At 34.6% G+C, this 20,785-nt stretch overlaps 4 protein-coding genes and 2 pseudogenes across 8 annotated transcripts; 3 read left to right on the forward strand and 3 right to left on the reverse strand.

The window, feature by feature from the left end:
- The first annotated feature begins 66 nt into the window (after nt 1-66).
- Nucleotides 67-1,155, forward strand: LOC149512791 (protein SEED AND ROOT HAIR PROTECTIVE PROTEIN-like; annotated as a pseudogene).
- A 1,281-nt stretch (nt 1,156-2,436) lies between these two features.
- LOC149512792 (uncharacterized) lies at nt 2,437-3,515 on the forward strand (annotated as a pseudogene).
- LOC111306410 (uncharacterized) lies at nt 2,986-6,516 on the forward strand. Its single transcript, XM_089751024.1, has 4 exons — nt 2,986-3,247; nt 3,811-4,351; nt 4,560-4,644; nt 4,815-6,516. Exons 2-4 carry the CDS (start codon nt 4,062-4,064, stop codon nt 5,901-5,903), a joined length of 1,464 nt encoding a protein of 487 aa, XP_089607150.1. The 5' UTR covers nt 2,986-3,247; nt 3,811-4,061; the 3' UTR covers nt 5,904-6,516.
- An 88-nt stretch (nt 6,517-6,604) lies between these two features.
- Nucleotides 6,605-14,489, reverse strand: LOC111305041 (putative GTP diphosphokinase RSH1, chloroplastic). Of its 4 annotated transcripts, none has more exons than XR_016331683.1 (24): nt 13,993-14,489; nt 13,531-13,721; nt 12,814-12,984; nt 12,634-12,699; nt 12,442-12,534; nt 12,226-12,357; nt 11,998-12,099; nt 11,835-11,912; nt 11,688-11,759; nt 11,479-11,586; nt 11,199-11,296; nt 10,604-10,664; nt 10,434-10,496; nt 10,296-10,352; nt 10,105-10,206; nt 9,678-9,836; nt 9,424-9,555; nt 9,242-9,328; nt 9,079-9,150; nt 8,542-8,872; nt 7,999-8,449; nt 7,389-7,450; nt 7,228-7,296; nt 6,605-7,049 (listed from the first exon to the last, which is right to left on the reverse strand). XR_016331683.1 is itself a non-coding variant. In XM_022902205.2 (24 exons), the coding sequence occupies exons 1-24, from the start codon at nt 14,015-14,017 to the stop codon at nt 6,960-6,962; spliced, it is 2,628 nt and encodes an 875-aa protein (XP_022757940.2). In that variant the 5' UTR covers nt 14,018-14,489; the 3' UTR covers nt 6,605-6,959. The 4 variants fall into 4 exon arrangements, 2 of the variants coding, with proteins under 2 accessions (XP_022757940.2, XP_022757941.2); XM_022902205.2 differs by having other exon boundaries at nt 8,542-8,628; XR_016331682.1 differs by lacking the exon at nt 7,389-7,450 and having other exon boundaries at nt 8,542-8,628.
- Nucleotides 14,490-16,870: 2,381 nt separating this feature from the next.
- Nucleotides 16,871-20,543, reverse strand: LOC111305044 (receptor-like cytosolic serine/threonine-protein kinase RBK2). 2 transcript variants are annotated; one of them, XM_089751026.1, is made up of 8 exons: nt 20,164-20,543; nt 19,263-19,360; nt 18,659-19,024; nt 18,381-18,546; nt 18,138-18,299; nt 17,987-18,048; nt 17,671-17,806; nt 16,871-17,572 (listed from the first exon to the last, which is right to left on the reverse strand). In XM_089751026.1, the coding sequence occupies exons 5-8, from the start codon at nt 18,219-18,221 to the stop codon at nt 17,396-17,398; spliced, it is 459 nt and encodes a 152-aa protein (XP_089607152.1). In that variant the 5' UTR covers nt 18,222-18,299; nt 18,381-18,546; nt 18,659-19,024; nt 19,263-19,360; nt 20,164-20,543; the 3' UTR covers nt 16,871-17,395. The 2 variants fall into 2 exon arrangements, with proteins under 2 accessions (XP_089607152.1, XP_089607151.1); XM_089751025.1 differs by having other exon boundaries at nt 19,263-20,543.
- Nucleotides 18,334-19,734, reverse strand: LOC111305042 (uncharacterized). Its single transcript, XM_089751083.1, has 5 exons — nt 19,620-19,734; nt 19,532-19,536; nt 19,263-19,360; nt 18,659-19,024; nt 18,334-18,544 (listed from the first exon to the last, which is right to left on the reverse strand). The coding sequence occupies exons 1-5, from the start codon at nt 19,732-19,734 to the stop codon at nt 18,334-18,336; spliced, it is 795 nt and encodes a 264-aa protein (XP_089607209.1).
- Nucleotides 20,544-20,785: the final 242 nt, after the last annotated feature.

Consider the following 20,785-nt stretch of genomic DNA (forward strand, 5'->3'; position numbering starts at 1 on the left):
ATAATGCTTGAGGAATGAGGAAAAATTAAAATATTCCCCGCTATGTAATTTTATTCCCCACATCAGATGTATAACAGGAACAGGAAGAACAAGGCTTCGTACTTTTTCCCTTGTTTGCATATGGAGTTGTTTATTTTTAACGAACTTCAGAAAGATATGTAAAATCTGTCAACTAGTTGTTCAGAATGATAAATAATTAATAATTTTAAACTTTGCCGAAGAACAGAGAATCTTCCAACAATGAGAATCTATAGCAAGAACTCTTATGCCTTTTTGCCCTATTGGCTGTGGATTTTCATATCATGTTGTTGATGTTCACGTCCAGTTTGTGCCACCAGATTGCCTATATTTCTTTTGCTGTCATGCAACCAAGTCAATCTCCATTTGGTGTTGTTTGTTCTATGTATAATATAATTGGGATTTTTGTCTCTATAAAGGCTAGGTAGTAATTAAGCCTTAAATCATACTCACATATTTCTCAGTTTGCAATTTCCTATCATTGAGACATGGTTCTCACCCGTTTCTTCTTTGCAGCCACTCTTCTACTTTTTCATCACTTGACATTGTCTCTTCTATTGATTATGGTCAAGGCTCAGAGCCAGAACTTGGCAATTCAAGGCCTGAGGCAAACCAGAAGCCACTGCCTATTGGCGTTGAAGGGCATATTCTATGTAAATCAGGCACTTCATCTGTGCCGATTCAAGGTGACCTCTACATCCATTGTTTCAATATCTACAATCTGAAATCGCTTTCTTTTTACATTTAAAGGCATCACCGTAGTTTAATTTGCAGCTGAGACTGATTTTTCTTTTTTAATTTTCGTGTTTTAGGAGCTATTGGAAGGATAACTTGTCTAGTTGTTGACGAGAGTGATTAGGAGACAGCATCCTTCTCCTTCTTGATTGATGCAACTGATGAAAATGGTTATTTCTTTGGAACCTTGACTCCTGAGATGAACGATAAGTTGAAGGTTTCGCAACGCAAAGCATTCCGGAAAACTCTTCATTAGAGACTTGCAATGTTCCAACAGATGTCAACAAGGGGATCCGAGGTCCTCTCCTTAGCTCCTATTGTGTCCTAAAGCAAAAGGAAATGAAGTTGTACTGGGTTGGGCCTTTCTTTTACACATCAGAGTCACTTCGTAATGGCTATTAGTACTAAAATTTATCCTTCTAAAGAGCTGCACATGGTTTTTCCCTTTCAAATATTTTTTTCAATTTTCATTTTAGGTTTCTACAAGGGAATTGTGGTTGATTATGATAATTATTGGTATGGAGGTGGTTTTATTGTATTCTCTTCCATTTGTGTAAAGCAAATGTAATAACCTTCTGCTTGGTTAACAAGGGTATACGATTCAAATGATGTAGTTTAATTTATTTATAGATAATTTCTGAAATTCTCCATTACTGCTTGGACTGATACTTGTTTCAAAATTTGTTTTGACCATAAATGCAGTTGATCAGACCTCTGATTACCTCCTAATTTAATCCAGGAAGCCCTTCATTCTCTTACCCTCATCAACAAATACTTGCTTTGGGACTTGTTGAAGGACAGGTCCCACATCAACAAATATTTGGAAGGTTGGAAAGGTTTGAACATAAATATCCCTCATTAATCGGGTTGGAAAAAAATAATCGGGTCTTGACTACAACATTCAAATTTTAAGTTTATTTTGATTTGAATTATATAAAAAATATGTTTTTATATATAAGTTATATTATATAAAAATAAATATATAATATTATAGTGTAAATATTAAAAAATATATTAAATTATCTATATTTTAAAACTTAATAAAAAAAAAGGGCAAAAGTACAAATCATTAAATACAAATATGATTATTTTTATTTTTTTTCAGAGAAATAAAGCTATTAAAACTAACATGGATATTGCATCATTTATGAATTTAGATTATCATGAACATAATTAAAAATCCAAATTGTCAAATTGATCAAACTTAAACAAACATGTAAGATATTAATATCATATTTAGTCAAGTAAAATTTTCCTAATTGAGACCCATTATATCATAACATTGACTAAAATTAACGAACCGGGAAAAAAATTAAAAGTATATTCAGTCTAGTATAGTATATAGTATAATTTCTATACCGAATTATTGGCTGGCTTTGCACGTCGCAATTGGATTAGTTTTGAGCCTTTTTTGATGCATGCATGGTCGATTATTTGGTGCCATGCCGATGCTCTCTCCATCGTGCAGCCAAGTCTTCTCCTACCATCCATTAAGATATTTATTTATATCTTAATGCAATGCAATTATTTATTAAAAAAAAATGCATATCTAATATTGTCCCATCCCAACCTATTATATATATATATATATATATAGGTATATGTATATGTATATACTCCTATAGTCCGCCAAGTAAATTATCAATTCAATAATCCTTCTCTCCGCTCGATCAGGACATGAAAATGGCTCTCAAGAATTTCCTCTTTCTCACCTTTATGCTTCTTTTGTCCTTTTCGGCTTCTGCTTTGACTAGTGATGATGAATATAGCCCTAATTCCAACCTTCACAAAACCAATCTTGAATTCAAGGGCTTGTTTATTGCAGATGAGGCAGCAAACTCACCCCCCTTGAAGATAATTCGCCCCTCCCCCTCCCCAGCTAAAATTCTATACATAATTAGAATTAATGACATTGATTTAACAACGTACTTAAGATAAATTGGTAAAACTAAAATTAATAGACATTTTAGTTGGTGCTCACATTCACGGTAAAACATGTTACAATTTCTTCAAACTATACCCACAAATACACTTAATATGAATTGCGTAATCTTTATCATTGTAATCTTTAAAATAATTTTACATTTGAAATTAAAATGATGTAAAAATATGACAAGGTAATATTGTCTTGTATAGTATTAAAAAAATTGTTAATGTTTTTGCATATATTTATATATGGATATTTCTTTCATGGGTAAAAGAGCTGCGGCGAGGATAACATGTGAGGGTGAGGATGAGTATAGGTACGAAACAGTCTTTCTCAATCTTGAGTTGTGCAACGGATGCCAAAGGCTATTTCATTGCTTAAAGAATGCAAGGCTTTCCTAAAACTCTCTCTTTCTCTCTCAGGCCTGCGATGTCAACGAAGGGATTTCTGGTGCTCCTCTTGCCTGAGCCTCTAACCGTCTCCTCCATGACAAGAACATGAAGTTATTCACTGTTGCATCTTTTTTTTTTTCATTCCGCAGCAAGACGCTAAATCAATCTCTGATAGGTATTTAAACAATTGATACATATTATTCAAACAGAAAAAAAAAAATCTTTTTTGTCAAATTTAGTTCTTTTGGGAGTTGGGGTTCTATCAATGACAAAATTGAATAATTTGCTGGCTTTGCTGAGCAATTTGCTTTACAATTATTCTTATTTGGATTGTAGAAAATATATTTAAATCCAAGTCAATTACTCCGGTTACTTTTCCAAGTAGTCCCCAAAACTATACGCTGCTTCGGTGTGCAAACTTTTTTATTGGGTCTTTGTGTTAAAATTTTGAAAATTTTAGATAAATACTATTGCTAGTAATTAATTTAAAAATTATATGATGGAAAGTAGTAATGGATTTAAAAAATTTTTTAAGTGTATACTTATAATATGTGTAAATAACTAATTAACCCATTTCCCCCAAAACTAGGATTAGGATTCAGTTGATCACACAAAATATCACTCGGGAAAAATTAATCTCTACTGCATTGTTGTAACAACGGCTGTTCTTTTTTTTTTTTTTTTTCGATATAATGACTTGATTTCTCGAGTGGTTATGGTTACGTATCGGTTTGGAAGGTGAAAATAACGGAATCTCGAGAGTGGAACGGGTTTGAAGCAAATTAAGATGCGGAATTGCCAAGCAAGACTCTGCCCAAAGAAATGTCCGCTTCAAGCTCCGATTTTGATACTTCACTCCTTCCAAGGTCAATACCCTCACCCTCTCTCTCTCTTCAAGAATAGAATCCCTTTGCTATTGATTAAAGCCCAGAACCAGACAGAACAATAACACAAAAGAAGAAATATTTAAACCAACTCCAAGAAAAAATATGGAGCAGCACAAGAGGAGTTGTCGACAGGGGACAAAGAAAGTTCTGCTAGGCATGAGTAATAAATCCGGTGGTAGCGGTATAGAAGGGGTCGTTGTGTGGGGTGGAGCCTTGGCTATTGCAAGCCTGGTAGCTGCTTTTACGATCAAGAAAGGCAGTAGGAAAGATGGCAATAAGGATACAACGAATTTGGCAGCTATCGACTCTTGCAGGAAGGAAGAACATGAAACTGAAGGGCTATCTTTTATCCTTCAGGAGGATTCCTCTTCAACTCTACATCAAAATTCATGGTTTGTATTCATATCATAAAATTCGACCTTTGAATTGGAATTTTATGGAATTACTGGTATGTTCATGGGATAATTAGAGCCCAAGTTCTTCATTCGAAGCTCTTCATTCTATGATGATAGAAACATTTGCATGTGCGATTTCATTAGACCGCTATTTGCATGTTTCTTTTATGTAAATAACGTGATTTGGAGGGTCATTTATTTGCAGTTGCACAAACCATGGAACATCAGAGATTGGTATCACCCAAATCGAAGCATGCGAATTGGTCTCGATCCAAAGTTTGATCACCTCGGTAACAAGACCCCATTCCATTGCTGCGTTTGCAACTTTTTTTTTTTTATTTTTATATTAAGTCATAAGTAATATGTTCTTTTAATTCATATATAATCTGAACCAAAGCACGTGCAACTCTGAATGGTCGTAACTTTTTAGGTTCTTTATAGCTTTCCGTGTTTTATTCAGGAAGAGAATACGATGATGCAGTGCGAAAGAAGGGATTCTGTAAGTGGTCTCCAAGAGATTCCAGTCCATGATGCAAAGCAAGAAAGCATCGTAATGACTGGTGATTATGGTGATATTGGAGAGATTTCACGACTGGCAAGTGATCATAAATCAATGAACGTGGTCGAGAATGAGGGTAATGACTCTTTGCTGATGGAAACTATTGAAATAGAGATAGAGGTTGAGGCAGTCGATGCAGATGCAGAGCAGTCGACAGCTGAAGAAAAGTCAACAGTGCAATCATCAGTGTCATCAATAGAAGAAAAGAAACCATCATTTTCAACGGGGGAAGAAGATGAAGAAGATGAAGAAGAATATTCACTCATGCAATCATCATTTTCAACAGAAGAAGAAAATGAAGAAGAAGAATATTCGCCTATGCGATCGTCATTTTCAACGGAAGAAGAAGATGAAGATGAAGAAGAATATTCACCAATGCAATCGTCATTTTCAACGGAGGAGGAAGAAGAAGAAGAAGAATATTCACCAATGGGATCATTATTTTCAGAACGAGAAGACGAAGAAGAAGAAGAAGAAGAAGAAGAAGAAGAAGAAGAAGAAGAAGAAGAAGAAGCAGAAGAAAATTCACCGTTGCAATCATCATTTTCAACAGAAGAAGAGGATGAGAAAGGTGAAAATGTTACAGAGATGGAGGAAGAGAGCTCAGAAGAAACATGGAGCTCTTCCACAGACTCTAACATGGAGGCAATTTGGCCAGCAGAGATGATGAGAGTCCTGTCACCTAAATCCAAAGAGATGAATATTAGCCATCCAATATCGGTAAAGAAATCCGAGGAGAAAGACACAACAACCAAGATAGAAGAATATCATTACTTGGCTAACACGTTTGACGAAGGCGGCAGCAATAATGATGAGAACAAGAAAGAAACTCAGGAGCTCGTCGTGATGAATGCTAAAAACGAACGTTCAGCAAAGCGGCATATTTGGTTTTGGTTAAGTTTGGTCTTATTGCTGCTACTGCTTGCCAATTGCTTCCTCCTACTTAATTATATCTCTAACACTGTTTCCTTTGCTTTTCCTATGAAATAAGAACTCAGCACTGACAGCACAAGTGCTAAAAATTAAACCAAGTCTGTACATTTCGTTCAACTGAATTAGTCGTGAACCTTAATAAATTTGCTATGCCCTTCACGAAGTTGAGTTTATAAAAAAGCTAAAATTATTGTCTAGCAACAAGAAACTAACGAAATTGCAAGAAATTTATTCCTATAAACTATTCCTTTCATTCCAAAATTTGTTTCTCTTCGTTTTTTTGAAAAAAATATTTTTAGTTAATTATCCAGGTTGAAATAAATAAATAATAAATTACCCTTTTGATCTTACTCCCACTTTTTTAAAAGCTTTTATGCTGATAATTAATGTCTTTTACTGAAATGAAAATTTGACATTATGCATTCAAGACGAACCACCGAACCAATCAAGACAGGAGAGTTCATGTTAGGCATGACACCGAACCAAAAAGACAGACATTCGCCAGGGTAATGTTAAAAGATGGCCAGCAGAAATTGATGTGTCAGTAACTGAAAGGGGAAAAAAAAGGAATGGTCACGATCCACAAGCGTATAGCGGAATCGACCAAAGTGCCGGTTCCTCCACTGGCAAAATCACCGTCGACTACCATAGAAAAAAATAGATGGATAAATAGATAGAACTAGGATCCCATTCCAAAATATTATAGATAGATAATCAAATTATTAAGGCATCACTAAAAATACAAGAGGCAACCAACGGAAGATAATTAATTAATTTCTATAAGGAGGAAAAATAGTTTATTTATGTGAAATACTTAAGAAATTTGTACAAGTGTTCACCCATGGCTTTCGTACGTACAAGTAACTTTGGGTGTATACTCAACTCTAACCTTTCTCTTTTTCTTCTATATCCAGAGCCAGCTTACTTGGCTCCTGCTTTATTTGGAGCGTTTAACAAGTTTAACAAATAGATGTGAATATTATGGACTACCATCGCAAAATTTAATATAAGAACAGTATGGGGGACAAAACTTCATACCCACGCTTGCAACCGCACCGCTGGGTCAACTAGTTGGATTTCTTGGATCCATTATTTGAATTAGCACTCAAGAAGCTAGTTGTTTTCCGTTGAGCTTGGCCAGCTGCAACCAATAGACCATCCCAAAACACCCAGGATAAGATCGACCCTTGAACAAGCATTAACCTGAGAAAGAACAGAGTAGTTCCTTACATCAGTATGTAATTCATCACATGAAATTTAAAGAGGATAAACTCTCTCTCGTACATGCACACATTCAGACGCAATGGGGCAAATAAAACAACAAGGTAACAGGAATATAAGAAAGAAAATAAAACTAAAATTAGAGATCTGAACACGGTACCAAAATTTCAAGGTCGGCTTCAACATGAAATAACATGACAGCCATTCCCCTTCCTCTATCAATCTCAGCCTGAAAAAAGAAAGTCAAGATGTTATGGAACTAGCAAACACTCATTAGTCAGAAATAAACCACTACATGATAGATGAATTTAAATCGCTCACCACACAGGAGCATATGGTGATGCCTACAGTTGCCAATGCTGTTGTGACCTCAGCCATCATTCCTAAATCATGTTTGCAAATTAAACCATTTAGCCAAAAGAAAATTTTTTGATGTAACTAAAAAGTTTGTAAAGAGATGGCATACTAAATCTAAATGCTCTGTTTAGAATCTTCACAAAAGGCTCTAAGACTAATACTAATGCCTACAGGAACAGGGGAGCATTACACCTACAATTTTTTTACTACAATCTTACAATTATCCAATCACAATAAAAAATTATGTAGGAGTCCACCAACTTATAAATTTTGATAGACCCTGCATAATTTTGAATGCGACTGATTAATTATAGTGCAATGATGGCAGGTGATATGCTCCCAGGAGTAGCTTGATAGGATGCTCCACATTTCCTTTGACAGTCGGCCAAAAAAGGAAACAAGTCAACCAGAGGACTATGATTCAGTAGTCTCATTGGATCCCTCCCTAATCTTCCCATCAATGCTATAACTGCCTACCTCCTCTAATGGTTTGGATTTGTAAGCCAGTTATAATATAAAGCTCCTATAAAAGAAAGTGCAAATTAATCATGATCATGATTACCAAATGATTTACCTCTTCGTTCTATGGAAACAACAGAAAACCACTGGATAGAATGTCCTTCATGATTGTGCCATGAGGCAATTTTACTGGCCTGCCAACTTTCCAAACCAGGCAAGACCTTGTGTGGTGGAATGTTTACGGGTATCATTTTTGCAGCACCATTTCCCAGTGATAACAAGTCCCCATTGGGCTTCAAACTCACATGCTGTACATGTTTGTTATGTTTCCCATTTACCTTAGGGACCCAAATACTTCCATTTTTTGCAGTCAAGGCATCTTCACAACTTCCTGGGGATGAGAAGTCCACAACGTTCCTCAGGATCTTCTCCCATAGAGGTTTGCTCCGTCCTGAAATATGTGGGAGCTCTTCCAATTCACTCTCCTCTTCAAAATCAGCAATGAAGTCATTTACTCTATCTGTTGTTATTTCTGGAGTAGATGGTACAACTTGCTCCCTCAAGAACTAATTATCAGTAGCAATTTAGACAATCAGAGCATTGGCAATTAAGAGAGAATAAAAATTTATATAATTCAACTCCACGCAATTCCACCTACTTTCGTAATTTTGTGCTTGGCACTACGTGTTTTAGCATGTTGCAACCACTGTTTACGCCTTTGAAAAGCTGATTTGTTTGAGAGCGCCTGGAACAAGAGGCAAAGTTGTAAACTATTAAAAAAACAATGTTATTGTTTGTGCACGAATAACCTATAATATCAATTCTGCAACCTGGTGAACTTAGAATAGTGGGAAAATGAGAATGCATATAAGCTTACTCAACAACTTGATTTTTAAATATTTTAACCAGTAACCTAAGTCTCTTACTGTGCTTTCACAACTGAGAAAATAGTAAATACACGTAACCTCTTCAATAATAGCTCCAATAACCTACATCATGTAACAATACTCTGAATTTGGTGGTCCTGACTGCTAATTTCAAATTTTTGAAAGAAAAAGAACCACAAAGATTATATATTTTTATCATGCATAGGAAATTACTGTTATCCCACAATTTAAATATTATCAAGGAAACATCTGTGATTATAAGTTCAGCAAAATGGAAAAGTATTGGGCAATGGTCAATATATACTAACGTTATAGGTGATAATCTCCACAACTTCTGCATTGGCAAGTACATGCATGGGAGAAACAACATTACCATTGACCTGCAATTAGAAGGTTAAGCATTAAACTTGTGCCTTTTGTTTAGGCTGACACCGGAATTGGAAAACTTGTGCCATAAAAATACAAAAATACCTTCACAGACACCATTTTGTTTCCAATATCAGTGTGTATCATGTAGGCATAGTCAATGGCAGTAGCCCCTCTAGGCAAATTTTTAATCTGTTCCTCACAAAATATTTATCAAAACACTACTCCTCAGACTTTTGTTAACATTTTAGAAGAAATAAAAGCACATATTTTGGTATGTGAATTACCTCTCCCCTTGGGGTAAAGACGAAGACTCGACTACCTAAGAGATCTCTGGTGATGGTATCTACAAATTCTCTAGAACTCATGTTGCCAACAAACTCCTCTTGCCATTCTCGAATTGCATTGAGCCAACCAACCTGGAGAAAAGAAAGGGCTTCATCCATAAAATTTGCATTCTTGTCAGGGGACTCTAAAAGGTATCATGGAATTCCTTTAAGGATGACTCTTGATGACAATTTGTCAAGGAAATTAGGTATACCCTGAGTGCTATGTTTGCATTGTTAAGGCAAATCGTCTTCCCTCTTGAACTTCTACCATTTGGCACTGTATACCCAACTAGTCCAGTAACAAAGGCTCCCCCACTATAATGAGCAGCAATGCCTCTCTCAGCTATCAAATCCATCTCTTCAGTTCTAATCTGCCAGAAACAACAGTAATTAATCAAATATGTAGCAAATTTTAAAAAATCAGACTAAATTACAATTAGAATCACTTGTACATTCATCTTTTGATACATTTTTAACATAAATGAGTCAATAATTATTACTTCAATATTCATCAGAAGAATCAATATTGTTCATAAAGAACTTATGGATACAATCACATTAAAAATGCTATTTCAAATAATTTAACTTAGAAAAAACTTTTTTGAGAAACAGCTGAAAGGACAACGAGAATTTAAGAACCTGAACTTCCAGGCGAAACATGCTTTCATACAAAAATGGAATTACAGTTGTATGAAGACTTTGATAGCCGTTAGGCTTTGGTGTTGCTATGTAGTCTTTCATCTGTTCAAAAGATAAGACCATATTTACTAAAATATCAATAGCCTACTAGCAAAAAGAAATAACAAAAGAGGAGAAAGAAGGATACATACAGCTCTAGGAACAGGAGTCCAGATTCCATGGACCAAGCCAAGGACGTGGTAGCAGATCTGCACAAAGTAAATGAATTGTTATCCAAATAGCAGCATTCTAAGACAACTAAGTAATTTTGTATTGGCATAAAATTTCACCTGCTGTGGACTAAAGAAAGGCCCAACTCCAACTGATAGCTTTGGTTTTATGATTATACGAAGCTGTTTATACCCAACAAGAATTGATGTGCCAATAAGCAAAAAAATAAAAACATGAGAAAAGTTTCATTTTAGATGTCAAGATGGTTCAAGGAAATATCAGAACAGACCTGGGCAATTTGGTTAACCTCACTGATTGAACCCTTAGATTTGAGCACAGATTTGTAAATACTGCGATCCAATAACAAAAATTACATGTAAGGAAATTATCTCTCAAAAGCCTTCAAAACAAGCCTTCAAAAGCGATCATAACAAGAGGTGAAGCAAGCCACATGAAAGAATTAGCACAGGTATTCAAAGTAACACCATATTCAATTTAGGTATTCAAAATAATGTCTTATATCTCGCTCATTCTAAGTGTCTTTGGGTCAAATGGCATCTCCTCTCCCCTTAGAGATTCAGGTGACGGATAAAATCATGGATCCTAGACTCCCATCCCATTTGCCACCTCACAATAACTTAGTCATGTGGTAGATAATTTCTTTGACAGACTCAAGCACTCATACATTGTCCCCACTTAATCAGGAAAGGAAAATATTTGTGAAGTGCAGCATGAAATTTTGCATCTTGTTCTTCTCATTTGTAGATTATACAAATAAAATGCAGGTTGAAATAATCACCAAAAACTTCTAGACATGAGTATCGTGAGGAAGAGAACTGCATAAATATCGAACAAAGAGGCAGAAAAAAGGCTCAAGGTTTCACCTGTAAGGTTCCTTGCACTCTGCACGAATTTCAGTTTTAAGAGTCATAAGGTCCAGGAATTGATCATTCTCAATCTTTTTCATCAAAATTTTGTCTGCCTAGTACCCAAAAATAAAAAGATAATCATAATTAAGCAGATATGATATCAGTTCAAGAAATTCAAAACTTGACACTTTCATAAAGTAGACTTTCAACATTGAACTACTACGTCAATTATCACATAGATAATATTTCTAAACTCTGCCTAATTTACTTTTGAGTAAAAGAGGACAATGCTCACCTCCACAAGCTCTTTTTCATGTTCTGTATAAAGGTCTGCAACTCTTCTCTTCACTTTGGCATAATCTTCAGGATTTGTGTACATGAAAGATAAATTTTCAAGTTCAGACTGCAAAATATAATCAGATTATGTGTTAACACCAAATATCATCTTGAATTCAGGAGCATAATCTGGAAATTGTATTTTCAAAAGGAAGCATAAGGATGTACCTTGATTTGATACATCCCCAACAATTTTGCCAAAGGAGCAAAGACCTGCAACGTCTCCATAGCAATGCTGGACTGAAATAATACAGTAATGTTAAAAAGAATAAGAAAATGGTCTATTACTAGGTTAGGTTAACTCATACCACCAACCTGTTTATGCGGAGGCATGTGTGAAAGAGTCCGCATATTATGCAACCTGTCAGCTAATTTGACAATGATGACACGAACCTAGAAAGGAAACCCTTTAGTTAGCACATTACTTTCCATAAAAATATCATCCAAAAAGGAAAAAGAAAGAAAGAAAAAAAATCACCTCCTCTGTCATGGCTAGAAACATCTGCCGCAGGTCATCAGCTTTCACATCTTGTACTGAATCATTTTCATTCTTATACTTCAATTTTCCCAACTTGGACACCTGATTGAGAAAAAAAATAAAAGAAACCAAATTAAGCCAAAACTATCTAGAGTTTTGCTTGACATGACATTCAAGTTTGAACAGGCGAGTACATTAATAATATTTGTAGAAGTATAAATAAAGCACCTTAGTCTCTCCTTCTACAATGCGGCATACAGTAGGACCAAACTCCTCCTGTATTCTCTCAAATGTAACAATATTTGTATCTTCCACAGTGTCATGTAGCAATCCAGCTGCAATACACTCCCAATCCAACTCCTAGAACAATAGTTAAGGCAAGTTAGACTTCAGATCACAATGCAGAATAGATTTTCTAATGAGAGCATATTTCTATTAACTCACAAGTTCTCCAAGAATACGTGCAACTTCAACTGGATGAATGATGAATGGCTCTCCACTCCGTCTCTTTTGACCATCATGTGCCTCAAAAGCTAGCTGTACCAAACAAAAAACAATTTATAGGTTAACCATAATGTCTGAGAGATATTTTCAGAAAGTGCATGGTAACAATTTAGTGCAAAGCAAAGACCATACCCTGAGAGCATTATGGACCAATTCCAACTCTTTAGGTGAAAGGTATGATATAGTAGGCTTCAGATCCTAATGCAATTATAACAAAAATCAGTATAAATTTGAACACATCATAGTAACGGCCTTACTTACAGATTAATAAATATTGTTATTAGGTAAGAGGTTAAAAACAGTCAATTGTACCTCCCACAACTTTTCAGGAGAAACTTTGTTAGAGGTATCTGAAGAGACAGATGAAGAACAATACAACCGCCATCTTTTACAATCGACATGAAGCAAGCTTGATCTGAAGAGCTTTCCGAGCAGTACAAGCTCGGAGACATCCGTTGAACACCACCCTCCTACATCAAGAGCCTGGTCAAAACACAAGATTGGCACAAACATCAGCAACTATGCACACAAGTTTGTATAACAGCCACACACATATAACACCATAATTTGAATTAAAGATAAATATTCCATCTAAATGGCATAAAACTTTTTCATGTTTTAGTTGCCTAATACTAAATATATTTTCCATATATTCTACACCTTAATGTAACACACTCAATTTTTTTTTAACTCATTCACCAGCAAGGAACTTTTGAAAGATTCCACGCACTAAAAAAACACACCAACTTACGTTCTGAACTCACCAAAACATTTCATATTTGTCAACCTGACATTAACAACCCTTCCTATTTCCTACATTCCAGTTTCCAATCTGATTGGAAGACAGATTACAAGAATCAAGGTCCTAGTCTCATACCATAACATCTATCATAGTCAAATCAACAAAAATAAATAAATAAATACAGTAAACTCAATCTAACATCATCTCCAATGAAAGTTATGTTTAACAAACCTTGAGATTCTAAGAATCTAACCAATCCTAATAGGGAAAAGTAAAATTAAACTTACGGATTTGATCCGATTTCTTCTTCCGTGGCGAGCGTAGGCAAAGGAGGAAGAATGAGAAGGATTAGAAGTGCTGGCAAGGAATCCAGTTAAGACTCTTGGAGCTTTCCAAGCACACGAAAGCACACTACAGTCATTCCTTCCACTTCCTTCCCCTTTCGATAACTTGCATATATTCACGCATTCCACGGAAACTGCAATCAATCAAATGAAACAAATACCAAACAAAGGCAAAAAAATCAATAATAAATTAAATCGGAGTTTAAAAAAAGAATTAATTTCTTCACACTCTTTTGGCTACTTAAAATTCGAACTAAGTCGAAATTTAGTGAAGAAACAAGCACTGAAGAACTGAAATTCCGTCATTTTTTCCAATATTACTTATTAGTAACCAAACAAGAAACAAAGTTAATCGGAGAGAACAGAAAATTAAATAAATTATAAAAAAAAAAAGGTGAAACGCACCGGATAAGGAAGGAGCAGAGGCCATTACTACAACAGCAGAGTAATCTCATTGAATCCAACTAAGCATTAAACAGAAAATCATCCAACGCATCAAAAAGATAGAGAAAGAGAAAGAGAAAGAGAGATATCTTTTCGGGAACGGAGATGAGAGAAAAGAAAGAAATTGGAGGATTGTCTCATTCAGGTTTCGAATTCGAGAAAGCGTTACGTATTTTTTTTTCTTTCCTTTTTTCGCTTTTTTTTTTTTTATTTTGGGTTTAATTTTGGTTTGAGGGAAGGGGAGAGATGGAAATTGGTCCAGTAAGTGATGGATTTGAAGCGAGGAAGGTTAAGAGATAATCTAGAGAGAGAAACGAGAGATATTGAAGCCACACAAACATACGCTTCCATTTAAGATCTTTCCGTCTCTCGTTTTCTTTTGGGTGAATGAAGGAAAATTTTAATTTTGGCCTTAGGTAAATTTCTAGGTGGAATTTTCGTTACGGATTTTATTGGAGGCGACACCACGGACACGTAATCGCAAAGCCACGTTTATATGCATCTTGATTGACGTTAATACCCTTACTATGCAATGTTTTCTGTCTCTTTTTTTTTTGTGTGTGTTTCCCGTTTAAAATGTAATTATATTAAATAAATAGAGTTATTCTTTTCAATCAAAGAAAATTTAATCATAGCATATGTTTTACAAGTTATAATAATAATAGTAATATATCCTATACACTACCTTAGAAAAGAATTTATTCATGATCGGATTAAATCAAGTCTAACTTGACTGATTATTTAAAAATTTTGTTTAAGACTTTTTCCATTTAACTCAAAAGATTTAATTTTTTTAAAATAACTATTAAAATATTTTTAAAATATAAAATATTAGTACTTAAATGCATTTAAGAATTAAATAAATATAAATTTTATTAATAAAATAAAATTTCAAATTAAATTGATCTAAAGTTTTAAAACTCATATCCAAAATCTGTCATAAGTAAACAAGTGTACATTATAAGGTCTAAAAGTTATAAGTACTATATTATTATTGCCAAATTTCAACATTTAAAGAATTTTCTAACTGTAGACAATAATCCTAATTAATTATTGTAAATATCATTATTCAATATATTAAAATTAAAAAAATAATAATAATTAACTGATAGTAATCAATCACTTATTTAATTTATTTATCAAAATTTTTAAGAACAGATAATATATTCGGTAAAAAAAGAAAAAGAAAAACACTTTCCTAATAGTATTTTCTTTAAAAATATATTTTATTTGAAATTGTACTAAAACTTTGAAAATTTTATGTTTATAGTACCATCAATATCAAGCCTTATGCTTTCTATTTCTTGGTCAAAAAGTGGATCGAGTCGATCGTAGGATAATTTATTAAAAAAAGTTTATCAATTCAAAACTCGTGGTCTGTAAATTAAAACGTTGGACGTAATTCATACGAATTGATCGGATTGGAAAGTATACATAAGTTTGGCCCAACGAGATTCAACCCGATTGACGAAGCAAAATTTCTTTGCAACGTTAATTGTAAGTGGCGGCATTTTGGAAGTTCGAGCACCGGCCTTGCATGTTAATCTCTTCATTGGTTAAAGACCCAAATGGAAAGTTGCTGATGCTTGCCTCACTGACTGACTCAATAGTTATAGACTAGACTTTTTCACAATTTTTTGCGTGTCTCGCATTCCATTTCATTTTTCCACTTCTCTCTCAGCTTATTTTTTCCACTTCAGGTTTTTCACGTTGCCTGAAAACTTTTTGATAAAATTTGTTAAAGATTAAATCATAAATTATATTTATGGGAAAAAAAAAGAAGGAAAAAAGTGGTTTATAAACCTTCCTAATTGGAAGCACCAGCTTTTACCGAAAATTTTTATGTTAAGGATTAGACAGGAGATAATTTACGTGTGAATTCTTATAAATGTCTATGTAACCTGTTGTTTCTTTCTTTCTAAATGTCATAAATGTAAGCATTCGAAATAATTCACAATATAACAGAAATTAAGAATTTATCTTTTAATTATTTCATTGCTCATTTCATGCTTTTCATCTCAACTAGTGACTTTTTATTTATTAAGTTGTAAATGACTTTTTTCAATTATTTTTTGAAAAGTTATATTAAAAAATTATGACTTTTTTAACCTTTTCTGTAAGTGGCGAATAATTTCTACACCCAAAAAAGTCTTTTGGATTTGATATGGATGAAAGGTGAGAAATCATTGACCACTATTCTTTCAGGGTTACCGCATGTTAAGTTGAGTCAACGAATGAGATTAGCGAAAGAGCCATTTTGAATGTAGTGCGGGAGTTCTGCAGCCAAATTCTATTGGACATGTTGCTCACGTAATCGTGTTATCATTGAAGAGATAGAATTGTGAATTTTCAAGATTCCTGCAATGGTTTTTTGGGAATCTTCTTCCAATACAATATTTCCCTTCGTGTTTTTGTTTTATGTTCCTTATAGCATTATATGGGAAAGAAATTTTAAAGCCATCTCCATTGAACTTATTTTTCCAGCATTTTATTGAAAATGTAACTACTTTTATTTCTCGTGTATAAAACCCATGGTAGACATAAGCTGAAGGACCGTAGTATTTTTATTTTTTATGTCCAATAATGATTTAAGTCTGTGTTGTCAATGTTAATTGGGCCCATTTCTTGGTTCTATGCTGGCATTTCCTTTAATTTGCTTGATTCAGAGCACAAGATTTTGATGAGAACTTGGTGAATCTGTCTTTCTTTGAAGTCAATGAAATTGCTTTTGTAATTTGATAAGAAATTACTCGGAAATTTTGCTTTTTTGTGCTATATGAACAAAGTAGTAAGTCAACAAAGATGATAATGATGTACATATTCATTCACTCATTCACATGGAAAAATCCTTGATCAATAAAATTGTCGAAAATGTCTACAACTTAAGGGTTGAAAAAGCTAGAAGATGATGATGCACTTTGTTTCTCTGTCTCATATAGGCCAAAATATTGAAGGAGAAAAAAGGGGAAATAAAAATTGCTCTAGTTCTTCTCCTTCTTCCTTTGTCTCAACGATAAAACAAAAGATTTTGTAGCGTTCCCTCGGTTTCCATGTTTTCATTTTAAACAAATCCAGTTGCAACACTTCTGGAAATTCCGTCTTCTCTTTCCATTGTTACATTGTGTTCTGATTGCAGTGATATTCTTGGTATTAACGCAAAAATACCAGCCAATTGAGCCATTTAATTTTTGGGAACTGACCTGGGAAGAATTTCTGGTTCCTCTTTACATGCTACTGTCTGACGGAGACGTTGGCATATCACAAAATTGCTCTCCTTTAAGAAGACAGATTACCTGTTGATTGGGGTTAAATAAAGCGAGTTATCACTTGTATAGGCTATAGCTCTTAATCGAGGAAGGATTCTTCAGCAATAACAAGATCGGCAGCATAAATGCTGAGTCATATAGGGTCGAGAAATTGGCTTAGTCCTTGTACATGCAGTTGCCGCAGCCATCACTCTATAAATCCCATGCATGTCCGAGAACTCTGAATCTTCCTCCAATAGCTCGTATAATTTTCTTTTCAGCATCAATGGCCGGGCCTGCCAAAATCCATATGTTATTGTCTGGATGAGAGGCTGGAAGGGAACAAGAAATAAAAGAATATCTAAGCAGAAGCTGATGATTATAAACTACTAACCCACTTAATTAAACTTTTGTCATCCTCAGGAGCTGATATTCGGCAAAACAGTCTCAAAAGCAGAACTCCAAATGATAGAACATCGCTTTTCACTGATGCCATTGATTCGTGGCTGAATGGATCCACGAGGAAGCACCTTTAATATCAACAAAAGTTGCTTTTAATTAATTGCCCAAGAAGAGAAACAAGAAAGTTGCCCTTAATGATTGGGGGTAAGGTTTACAGATCGGACTACAGTTAATATAATCTGAATGTAAAGTGAATCTTTTGGAATTTTGGGGCAATCTGACTTCCTTTATTGAAAGTAGATGCATACCTATTCTTGGAGTTTGATACTTGTTCATAATGAAGCCATGTAGCCTTTCCAAATCCAGAAATCTAACAGAATTAAGAAAAAGAACAGCATGCATGATTAGAATAGAAAGATGATATACACCTAAAAGAGATTCGGTTTTAAGATATTTCACCATGGGTTGCAAATCACGCCCTAAAAAAAATGTTGCAGGGCTGCAATTCACCATGTACAACGGGCCCTTGTGGACATTCTTCATGCATGTATCGAGCACCTTGTGCTATAGCTATGGCAATCTTCATTCTAGCCTGAAATTTCAACTCCCTTCTTTCAGAACCTGAAAAAAAAAATTAAATGAAACCTTTTGAAAATTAATTGTTCGTAATGAATATTTCAACAGTAGGATTATAGGACTTACCCCAAATATATCTGTCTAACGTTACTCCTTGTAGGAGAGGAAAGATTAAAATTGTTTCGTTTTCACACTGATGGTAACCTGTAAGAGCCATTCTGTTCTTATGGTGCATATACAAGGCCGCTCTCGTTTCTACTTCAAGAATGCTTCTAGAATTTGCCGCCAACCTCTTTACAAATACAGAATGATGGTCAAAATTTCCAATATATGTGCTATAGTTCTTGCCCTGGTCATTCCTAGCTCTTGTTGAAAATTTTTTTGTTATTCGAAGAATTACTTACCAGCTTTGCTGCTGTGGCTTTTTTACCATAAAGTCAGCCTCAGAAACACTTGCACTAGAGTTAGTGAATGGAACGTTAGTTGTTCCAGTGGGCTCAACTTGTCCTGGAGTTTCATTTTCTTTAAGTGGCTCACATATTTTTTCCTGTAAATTTTCTCTACTTGTGCTTGGCCAGTGGCAAATGGACGGCTCCTCTTCTGATGTTGATCCTTTCATCAGCTTCGGAGACTTGGGAATGAGCATTGAGCTATCTGACTCATCATTTGCAATCAAGTGATCGTGAACAATGGCCCCTTCCACATCACTCACCAATGATATATTACATTCAATGCCACTCATCCGGAAAGTCAAGTGTCTTGCAAAGGAACTGCAGAATAAACAAAAATTGACATCTAGTGTGGATTAACATTTGGGGACAAATAAATCCTTGCTCTCTAGTAAACATCAGACAATTGTAGATTTCCAGGCTAATTATTTGAAACTTTAGTGTATGATCTCCAAGCTAGCTAATATATATAGACAAAGACATGATTCAATTTGTAGTACACCACAGCACCTGAGAAACTGGAGAAAGGGAGAATAAAGGAATGAGGAAATATAATAACCTATCTACAATAATCCAAGTGGCCCCAACATTGTTTGCCTCTTCGGTTATGATATCCTTCGGTTGGAAGCCTGCAGCAATCTGTACCAGAAACTTCACCTGTAATAGAGAAATAAAGTTGGTGTATACAAGTAAAATTAAAGTATTTCACAAAGCAACGTAGTCATCACAATAATGGGAAGAAGCTCATAATTAGTCTTAATGCCTCAATGGTTTTCTTTGAAGTTTAGTTCCTGATAGAAAAAGAGTCTGAATGTATGGAGCACTGACGATGACTGTTTCCAATCAAGTTTCTCTTCATGTTAATTCTGTCAGAAAAGCTGAAAATGTCAAAGAAAACGAGCAACTGCTTTTTAACCATCTTTTGTTCCTGAAAATTCTCCTGTAATCCTCCTTCCTTTCGCTGACCTGTTGGCGCAGGAACATGATATACGGATCATCCTCACATGTATCATTGCATTGATGATCTCCATCAATGCCTCTACTTGAAGATGGTCCGGATGATCTATCCACGGAGAGAAGGGTGAGAACCAAAATTTCATCTTCCGTATTACTCACATATTTTGAGCCCCTCCACAGTGGCTCAATGCCTGTCTTCTCGGTGGAGACTTTCTCTCCGTGTAAAACAACAATCACTCTTTGTATACTCTCCCTCCTTTTTCTCGTCGTCTTTGGTATACGGCTTTGTGAACGACTTCAACATTACTCGGTGTTCTTCTTATTTGGCTAGCTGTCCAGAGAGTATATCCCTACCCAGACATACTAATCCTGTTGTTTATTTTCAAGTATAATGGCAGCCTTCTAAAATAGACCTACATCCTTGTTCTTGTTCCTCGTATCATTGTTCTTATGGTGCCATTCACTCTGAAAATATCGGAATACGAGGGCATGAGTTCAATTACCTGCGATTTTGTAGTATGGACAGCTCGGGTAACGTTGAAATATTGAAAAGTGGGAAGGATGAAACTAGGCTTAACTTGGATGACTCAGAAATTTTACTATCCCTCTTCTTACGAGGCCGAACAATCGATCTAGAAAGAATTATCATTGTTTAGTTGGTGTGTGAGATCCCTCTAAGGTTTGTATAGTGCAAATGGGTTAATTTTTGGGCATTATGGTATGGACTATGGGGTTTGGGTTTCAATTTGTTGTTTGGGGTATTTCTATGCGCGCTTTCTTAATTGATTAACATTAATAAAATCTTTTGCAACTTTCAAAAGAAAAAAAATGACTAAGAATTTCTTGAATTTAAACTTTTGATGTTGCTAAAAGTAAAATAAAATTATCAATAATAATTAAAATAAAATTATCAATAATAATTGAGTGATTCATTAATAAAGCATTAGATTTTTTAATTTTAATGATCAATATTCAGCAAATTTTAAATATCAAATAAAATCTAATCATTGCTTTTGTAATATTTTGCAAGTTTCATTCAATTTGCATATAAAAACGAACTTTTAAACTGTAAATAATGAATCATATGTATATGGTGGATAATTTATAAAATTAACTATTTTATCC

This window comes from Durio zibethinus, chromosome 21 (genome assembly GCF_047325235.1).
Source record: "Durio zibethinus cultivar Kanyao isolate XHJ-2024 chromosome 21, ASM4732523v1, whole genome shotgun sequence".
Lineage (NCBI taxonomy): Eukaryota > Viridiplantae > Streptophyta > Magnoliopsida > Malvales > Malvaceae > Durio > Durio zibethinus.